The sequence below is a fragment of the Mytilus galloprovincialis genome, chromosome 12, assembly GCF_965363235.1.
Source record: "Mytilus galloprovincialis chromosome 12, xbMytGall1.hap1.1, whole genome shotgun sequence".
Lineage (NCBI taxonomy): Eukaryota > Metazoa > Mollusca > Bivalvia > Mytilida > Mytilidae > Mytilus > Mytilus galloprovincialis.
In genome coordinates, this window is record NC_134849.1 from 21,161,584 (window position 1) to 21,171,316 (window position 9,733).

General features: G+C 33.4%; 1 protein-coding gene across 1 annotated transcript; it reads right to left on the reverse strand.

Annotated features, from left to right (window-relative positions):
- Positions 1-6,590: 6,590 nt before the first annotated feature.
- Positions 6,591-8,720, reverse strand: LOC143054808 (uncharacterized). The gene has a single exon (XM_076227868.1). It carries the CDS (start codon positions 8,565-8,567, stop codon positions 6,840-6,842), a length of 1,728 nt encoding a protein of 575 aa, XP_076083983.1. The 5' UTR covers positions 8,568-8,720; the 3' UTR covers positions 6,591-6,839.
- Between the last annotated feature and the right edge of the window lie 1,013 nt (positions 8,721-9,733).

Sequence of the window (9,733 nt, forward strand, 5' to 3'; positions counted from 1 at the left end):
AATGATCTACAGTTAAAGGACAACATTATAGAAAAAGAATTGGGACAATTTCAAAGTTCACCAAGGTCACAATTAATCATCAAATATATGATGCAATACCAAACTTGAGAACCGGAAGTCGTAGAGACATGGGACTATCACCATTCAACTTAGGACCACTTGACCTTTCAAATATCACAAGGTCAAGGTCATAGTATAATGTGAAGGTCAATGTGAAATTTCATCCTGACCTGACATTGACCTCAAATTGAAGGTCTTCAATTACTGATCATCTTTGCAGTTTATAGTAGGTTGATATCTGTTACCTTTAAAAAGATATACACACAATACTATACTTTTAAGAATCATCCCGTTTTAACTTTTGAACAAACAGTCGGACACTTTTGGGCTTATTATATAAAATGTAGAGCTCGTCGAGAGGAACATTTTATATGCTGTAAGTATGCAGCAAACTCTTATCGTTTTCTTAATATGCAAGCTTGAAATTGCAGCGTAATATTTTTTTGCACTTGGTGACCTTTGACCTTGGGTGCAAATTAAAGGTCACATGAACTTAAGATTATTGGTGTAGGTCCCAAGTCTTTACGACTTCCTGTTCTCGTGATACAATTTTTCAAAAATTGTGTATATTTTTTCAAGGGAAGTAACTCCTTATAAGGGTTAACAAAAAAATGATTGTATATGTTAATTAACATTGCCATCTGGTCCTGTACATGTTGCCGTTTTCAAATGGATTCTATCTTGAATACTTTTTGAGAAAAATGTAAAAGAAAGAAATTGCTTCAAGGGGACATAACTCTCATAGGGAATGATGAAATCCTTAGCAGCCTCATATGGTAACACATCATGATGAGATCTAACTTTTGTCCAAATAAGGTCATGATATCTTCAAAAACAACGGGGGGGGGGGCCATGTCGAAAAAAACCAATAAAAGGGAGATAACTTCTAAAGGGGATGATGAAATTCTACACAGCCTCATCTGGTAATACTTCATGATGAGGTCTACCGATGGTCCATATTTGGTCTTGATAACTTCAATAGAAACAAGGGGAGGCCATGTTAAACAAAGGCTGGATGAAAAAAAAAAAAAAAAAAAAAAAAAACAGGAGAAAAAAAAAACAGGAGAAAAACAATAAGGTCTTTCCCATGTAGGGGAAAGACCTTAATTAAAAAACCAATGTTCAAACGAAAACAACGGCATGATTTATGATATAGACATACATTTGTTAACACGAAGAATCAACTATGAAAAACAGGAACAAATCACATTATCTGAATTACAAACTTCTACCTTTAGATAGACACATGTTTGCGGCTCACTAGTTTCGTCAGACTTAATAATCAAAACTATTTGGTCAACTTCTTCCAAGATTCTTCTACCACATTTGTGCCTGCTGCAACAGGTATATGTTCACATAGACAATTAATTGTTTTTAATCAACAGTGTTCAGTGTTCAATACAGTTAGGAAATCCATATATATTATTATGGACTCAAAGACAGAGAATCTACTCCTCGAGAGATTGCATATCGTCGGTTTTTTTTTTTATTGTTGTTGCAAAAGACGTAATATTTTTTCTAGTGTTGGTTTTTATTTCGTTTTCTGGTGACTTGAATGACCTATAGATAACGCTCTTGTATGATATCGTCATTGAAAACATGCACAAGTATCCACATTTTAGTCTTAAACAGTCATTTAAATCTCTACACACTTTAAGAAGTCAAAACAATAAATTTTTCAGTCGTGTGCAGTCTCTTGGTCAATGTTTAGACTTATATAAATTGATTTGTGCAAGTATTGCATTCCGGGGTTTTTTGTTACACATTATAAGGTTTGCTTTTCTTGTACCATTTTTTTATTATGTGATCTTTCGTGTGGTTATTGTTAGTATATCGATCGATATGGTATAATAACTAGAGGCTCTAAAGAGCCTGTGTCGCTCATCTTGGTCTATGTGAATATTAAACAATGGACACAGATGGATTCATGACAAAATTGTGTTTTGGTGATGGTGATGTGTTTGTAGATCTTACTTTACTAAACATTCTTGCTGCTTACAATTATCTCTATCTATAACAGTACTTTCTGAGGAAAATGTTATTAAAAATCTTCAAATTTTAAGAAAATTGTTAAAAATTTACTGTAAAGGGCAATAACTCTTTAGGGGGTCAATTGACTATTTTTGGTCATAGTGACTTATTTTTAGTTTTTATTTTGTTGTACATTATTGCTGTTTACAGTTTATCTCTATCTATAATAATATTCAAGATAACAAAAAAACAGCAAAATTTCCTCAAAATTACCAATTCAGGGGCAGCAACCTAACAACTGATTATCCGATTCATCTGAAAATTCCAGGGCAGATAGATCGTGACCTGATCAACAATTTTACCTCCTGTCAGATTTGCTCTAAATGCTTTGGTTTTTGCGTTATAAGCCAAAAACTGCATTTTATCCCCATGTTCTATTTTTAGCCATGGCGGCCATCTTGGTTTGTTGGCCGAGTTACCAAACACATTTTTTTAACTAGATACCCCAATGATGATTATGGCTAAGTTTGGTTAAATTTGGCCCAGTAGTTTCAGAGGAGAAGATTTTTCTAAAAGATTACTAAGATTTACGAAAAATGGTTAAAAATTGACTATAAAGGGCAATAACTCCTAAAGTGGTCAACTGACCATTTTGGTCATGTTGACTTATTTGTAGATCTTACTTTGCTGAACATTATTGCTGTTTACAGTTTATCTTTATCTATAATAATATTCAAGATAATAACCAAAAACAGCAAAATTTCCTTAAAATTACCATTTCAGGGGCAGTAACCCAACAATGGAATGTCCGATTCATCTGAAAATTTCAGGGCAGATAGATCTTGACCTGGTGAACAATTTTACTCCGTCAGATTTGCTCTAAATGCTTTGGTTTTTGAGTTATAAGCCAAAAACTGCATTTTACCCATATGTTCTATTTTTAGCCATGGCGGCCATCTTGGTTGGTTGGGCGGGGCACCGGACACATTTTTTTAAAACTAAATACCCCAATGATGATTATGGCCAAGTTTGATTAAATTTGGCCCAGTAGTTTCAGAGGAGAAGATTTTTGTAAAAGTTAACGCAGGACGACGACGGACGACGACGACGGACGACGGACGCCGGACGCCAAGTGATGAGAAAAGCTCACTTGGCCCTCTGGGCCAGGTGAGCTAAAAAGTATTGAGATCTAAATACCATCCTTCACAAATTCATGATAGATCAAACACGCAATAAAAAAAATACGACAAAAGGGACGATTGGTTCCTTCCCAATTATAAGTTTTCCTTTTTTTGGATGGTGATGTTCCTTTGGAATCATCCTACGATGTAAGATACCACAACTCGTTCGCTATGCCCGTGTCTGTTGTGACGTTTTGGATTTTAATGAACGTAATATATGTTTAACTGGTAAATTATTAAGTCAAGGATTTTGTTACTACAAATTATTTAAAATCTTTACTTAGTTCTTCCTTAAATATAAAGATTTTATTTTGAAGTTTGGTTGTAGCCGTAAAAAATATATTTCAAACGGGATAGCACATTCTCATTTTTACGGAGATGATGTTAACCGTGCCCGGAAATTTAGTAACGATGCTGGTAAACTTATCGATGCTTTAAATAAACATGTTTTGAAAGGTTACCAGTTCAACACTGTAATAAGATCTTTGAAACTTGTTTTATTGGTATTTATATTGATTGTGCCATCAGTTAATCATTTAAATGCAAACTAAATATCATTGGTATATATGTCGTGTACATGTTGCAATTTTGTACAGGTTATAACATGTACAAAAATATTGTACATGTTATAACTTCTATAATGCAAAAATACAAGTTATAACATTTACAAAAGTACCCCATACATGTGATAACATGTACAAAATATTGGTTAAAAATGGTTTTTTACTTGTACAAAATTTAAGATAATTCTAAATGAAGTAAAATAGACATTTAAATTTATTAATGAACAAAGAACAGCAATCAATAGGCCAGAACGTGTTTTTTTTTCTTTAGAGGACAATGATCTCAAAGTTTCAGAAATGTATGCTTCATGACTTATGTTGGCATACTGTGCTTTTATGTAATTGTATGTTTTATGCAGTGCATCATAACTTACATCAGTGTGACACTATTTACTTAAAGCATACATTTCCTTTTTTGAAATTTTTAAGAACAATTCCTTAAAATTTTGCGTAATATTCCTACCCCTCGTTTTATAGCATGCAAAAACTAAAGAAATGGCTCATATGCTTACTCTGTAAAAGCAAGAGAGAGCTGAAATTGTTTCCATTTGACCACGATTCATTATCAATATCTATGAATCTACTCTTCAACATATTTGGCCTTCAGCATGGCTTATTTATACCTCAAGTTATTATTTTTTTGATAAAGTATAAGAGCATTGCATAAGGCGAAGGTCATTTTGATGTTTTAAATATATATATTCTCTACTTTAAAAGCAGGTATTGGTGGCCTTCGGCTGTTGTTTTCTCTATGGTCGGGTTGTTGTCTCTTTGACACAATCCTAATTTCGATTCTCATTTTTACATCTCATTTATTTGTACAGAAATCTATCCTGGCTATCCTCTTACATCTTTTAGTGTCATCTAGAATGAAAGTATTTTACTATTGCCTTTAAAGTGGACACTCACAATTATAATTCATCAGAATAGAATACTGAATAGTGTTTGTTGACTGCATGTGTGTTTTAAATAGTATAAAAAAGTATTAAAACAATGCATCTTTATGGCTCTACAGTCAGTCTACACCTGTATCTTGGCATTGCCCAGGGTGATGTTTTTCTCTGACCGTTTATGACGTCTTTATACTAAATCATTTGGAAGTTGAATGTATATTGATGAATAGTTTAGTCTATTAAGATGCATGACTTTTGAATTAGTTGTTACAGGTTTGAACTGTCAGTTACTGCGAGAACTCTAAGGTCGTCTGTTCTTACTGTCTTTTTGTTGATTTGATTTACAAGACGTATCTAACCCCATCAACTCTCTGTTTTTGTTAAATGTATTTTTATTGTATCCATCTAATGAGTTAAGCCTTTTTCAACTAATGTTTAAAGTTTATTCTTATGTTGTGCTGTTATACCCCTGTTCTTGGTTAGGAGTGAGTTGGGGGCCCGCTACATGTAACATGTGTCCACCCGCTATATTATATGTGTCTGTCCCGAACCAGAAACCTGTGATTGAGTGGTTGTTGATTGTTGCTGTTGATCATGTGTGTTTTGTTTATTGCTTTGTTTAGCTCTTGTGATGTTCCTTGCACCATTGTCCTTGAATTAGGCGGAGCTCACTAACATGGTTAAAACCGCCACATACTATATGTGCCTGATTATTCAGGTTTTTGTTTGTTGCTGTGATATTTGTTTTCGTTCATTTTTTTATACATAGATAAGGCTGTTCGTTTTCTCGTTTTGTATTTTTTTCATATTTGCCATTTCGGGGGCTTTTAAAACTTACTTTGCGGTATTTTCTTTGTTCATTGTTGAATGCTTCTCGTATACGTTTATCTAAAGATGTTAATTTCTGCGTCGTTTGGTTTCGTCTGTTATATAAGGGTTATTTTATTGGCAATCCTACCACATATTCATTTTGTTTGTAAACTTTGTAAGGAACCCATATACTAGATATATTTATTCTATTAATCATAACAAGTGAGAATCTCAAATGACAAAAAAGTATTTTTTTCCAAGCAGTCGCTGCATCATTAAATGATATCAATGACAATGAACATATGACAGACAGTAATTTTATTCTGCTGATCTACCTTCCAAAATAAAAAGTTTTCAACAAATAGTTTACGCCACCGACGACAGAAAGTAATACACATATCTCGCATATTGTGACTTTCATTGCAATTTAGACAAAAACAAAAACGATCATTAATAGTTTTAATCTCACACGTTTAACCCCCTTAAAAATTACAAACTTCCATATTTTATTTCTTATTAATTTCGTAAAACTTCATAGCTATGAATGCATTTTAATTACTTGTACAAATTATCAATCTACTGAATTACTAATAAAATAATTATGTATATTGTACATACCAAGCTATCTTGATCGTTTAGAGCAGGACGTCACAAAACCTTTTAAGAAACATAAAACTCACAAATAAATTCCGATCAATCGATATTCCTGTATATTACTTATGGTGTAGAATTTTATTGGCTATTACGATCACGTATAGGTAATTTTACGTATCCTTGTTTCTAGTTTTAAATGTATCGACGCTATGTTTCTATTTATATTTATATTGACGGTCAATATAAAATAAAATATTGCTAAATGTAGATTAATGAGGTCGTGACGTGACTGTCGTCACACATAACAGCCATAGAGGAAACACCACAACAGACAAAAAGAAAGCTTGAAAGTTTATCAGGAGATTTCAGGAATTTTATGTTAAATGCATACGCTTAAAGTACAAGAAAGCTAATGCAACAAGCTGAAGTGGTTGAAAAATATTGATGTTTTCAATAATATGTAAAAAAAATTGTAAGATACAATTTAAAAATACACAGAAAAACCATTGAACGCCGTTTTCCTAATAAAATATTTACTGATTATGTGATATATATAAATTAAGGACTTTCACTCAGTCAATACGCTATATATAGACTTGTTAGATTATATTGACACTCGGACTTCGTCCTCGGTCAAAATAATCTGAACAGATCTATATATAACGTATTGACCTCGTCAAAAGACAACAAATGATACATATTGCTAAATGGGTCATGATTACAATGTTTATACTCTATTTATTAAAATCCTCGTAATGTTGTTCAAACTATTCTATCAAAAGTTTCATGACTTCAGAATAACCCTTTTCTATAGCACACATACATGGCGTACGTCTATCACTATCAAGTGTTTGTAATTCTGCACAATTATCTTTTAAAAGCTTCACAATAGCACCATGTCCCTTCATACAAGCTAAGTGAACAGCTGTTTCTTCTAAATGGGATCTTTCATTAATACTCATACCGACATCAAGCAATAGCTTTAATATTTCTTCATGTCCATTGGAACAAGCTACATGTAATGCTGACCATCCTTTGTCGTTTTTTATGGTAGTATCAACACGACTATTTAATACATGGCCGTTTAAGTCAAGTAATAATTTCACTGTTTCATAATGACCTTTCTGACAAGCTTTGTAAAGGGGTGTAGAACCGCTATTTGTTGTGGCATTAAGATTCATATCAACACCGATTAATAACTTTACTACCTCTATATTTTCGTTTTCACAAGCTGCATGTAAAGCTGACGATCCTTTGTCGTTTTTTATGGTAGTATCGACACAACTATTTAATACATGGCCGTTTAAGTCAAGTAAGAATTTCACTGTATCATAATGTCCTCCCTGACAAGCTTTGTATAGTGGTGTAGAACCGCTATTTGTTGTGGCATTAAGATTCATATCAACACCGATTAATAACTTTACTACCTCTATATTTTCGTTTTCACAAGCTGTATGTAAAGCAGACGATCCTTTGTCGTTTTTTATGGTAGTATCGACACGACTATTTAATACATGGCCGTTTAAGTCAAGTAAGAATTTCACTGTATCATAATGTCCTCCCTGACAAGCTTTGTATAGTGGTGTAGAACCGCTATTTGTTGTGGCATTAAGATTCATATCAACACCGATTAATAACTTTACTACCTCTATATTTTCGTTTTTACAAGCTACATGTAAAGCTGACGATCCTTTGTCGTTTTTTATGGTAGTATCGACACGACTATTTAATACATGGCCGTTTAAGTCAAGTAAGAATTTCACTGTATCATAATGTCCTCCCTGACAAGCTTTGTATAGTGGTGTAGAACCGCTATTTGTTGTGGCATTAAGATTCATATCAACACCGATTAATAACTTTACTACCTCTATATTTTCGTTTTCACAAGCTGCATGTAAAGCTGATGATCCTTTGTCGTTTTTTATGGTAGTATCGACACGACTATTTAATACATGGCCGTTTAAGTCAAGTAAGAATTTCACTGTATCATAATGTCCTCCCTGACAAGCTTTGTATAGTGGTGTAGAACCGCTATTTGTTGTGGCATTAAGATTCATATCAACACCGATTAATAACTTTACTACCTCTATATTTTCGTTTTTACAAGCTACATGTAAAGCTGACGATCCTTTGTCGTTTTTTATGGTAGTATCTACACGACTATTTAATACATGGCCGTTTAAGTCAAGTAAGAATTTCACTGTATCATAATGTCCTCCCTCACAAGCTTTGAATAGTGGTGTAAAACCGCAATTTGTTGTGGCATTAAGGTCCATACCAACATCGATTAATAACTTAACTACTTCTATATTTCCGTTTTTACAAGCTACATGTAAAGCTGACCATCCGTTGTCGTCTATTCTTGTTGTATCTACACGACTATTAAATTCTTGACCGTTTAAATCAAGTAAGAATTTCACTGTTTCATAATGACCGCTCTGACAAGCCTTGTGAAATGGTGTAGAACCGCTATTTGTTGTGTCATTTAGTTTCATACCAAGATCGATTAATAACTTAACTACCTCTATATGTCCCTTTTGACAAGCTGCATGTAAAGATGAAAATCCGTTGTCGTCTTTTATTGTTGTATCTACACGACTATTAATTGCTTGGTCGTTTAAATCAAGTAAATATTTCACTGTTTCAAAACGACCTTCATTGCAAGCAAACAAAAGTGGTGTAGAACCTCTATTTGTTGTGTCATTAAGATTCCTACCAACATCGATTAGTAACTTTACTACCTCTAAATGTCCGTTTTTACAAGCTACATGTAAAGATGACCATCCTTTTTCGTCTTTAATTGTTGTATCTACACGAGTATTTACTTCGTGACCGTTTAAATCAAGTAAGAATTTCACTGTATCATAATAACCATTACTGCAAGCAAGATACAGTGGTGTGCTACCATTTTTGTCTTTTTCATTGACATTACTATCAAATTCCAGCATTGCTTTAACGGTTTCTGTGTGTCCATTTTTGCAGGCTGAATGTAAAGCAGTTCGTCCAAAAAAATCTCTATTAGAAATATCTACTTTATATTCACCAAACAATAACAGTTTCACCAATTCTACATTCCCATTTAAGCAAGCAAAATACAGAGTGCCTTGATTATAGTTGTTAGTAACATTGATATTTGCTTTGTTTTCTAATAACAATTGAGCGACCTCAGTGTGGCCATTAAAGCAGGTTGCTGATAATGCTGTGGTTTTATCCAAGTTTTCGGCATTAATGTCTTGATTATATTTCATTAAATATCTAACGACTGCAATGTGACCCTTTTCACATGTAACATAAAATGGAGATCTACCTTCCCGGTCTTTAACCTCTAGGTGATTTGGACTTTTAACTATAAAATATTCTACAAAGTCTAAGTATCCTAAATGAGACGATACATACAAAGGCGTATTCCCATCTTCAGTGGAAACATAGGACATTTGCTGACATAAGTCTTGTTCTTTAAGAAACGATATCAATAGCTTTCTATATTCTGCATGCTCTGATTGTATGCTTCCAAATACTTCCCAGTATTTCCCTTTCATTGATTCCTGACATTGCCGTTTCAGATAGAAACTTTCGAACTCTTGTGGGATGTGAATAACAAAAGGAACACTATTTTGACTCAATGATGAAAGGTGTGCCCGGTTTGCAAGAAATGCAATAT

Coding starts and splice junctions, on each gene's coding strand:
- LOC143054808 (XM_076227868.1), bottom strand. CDS start 8,567: ATGAAACTAAATGACACAACAAATAGCGGTTCTACACCATTTCACAAG.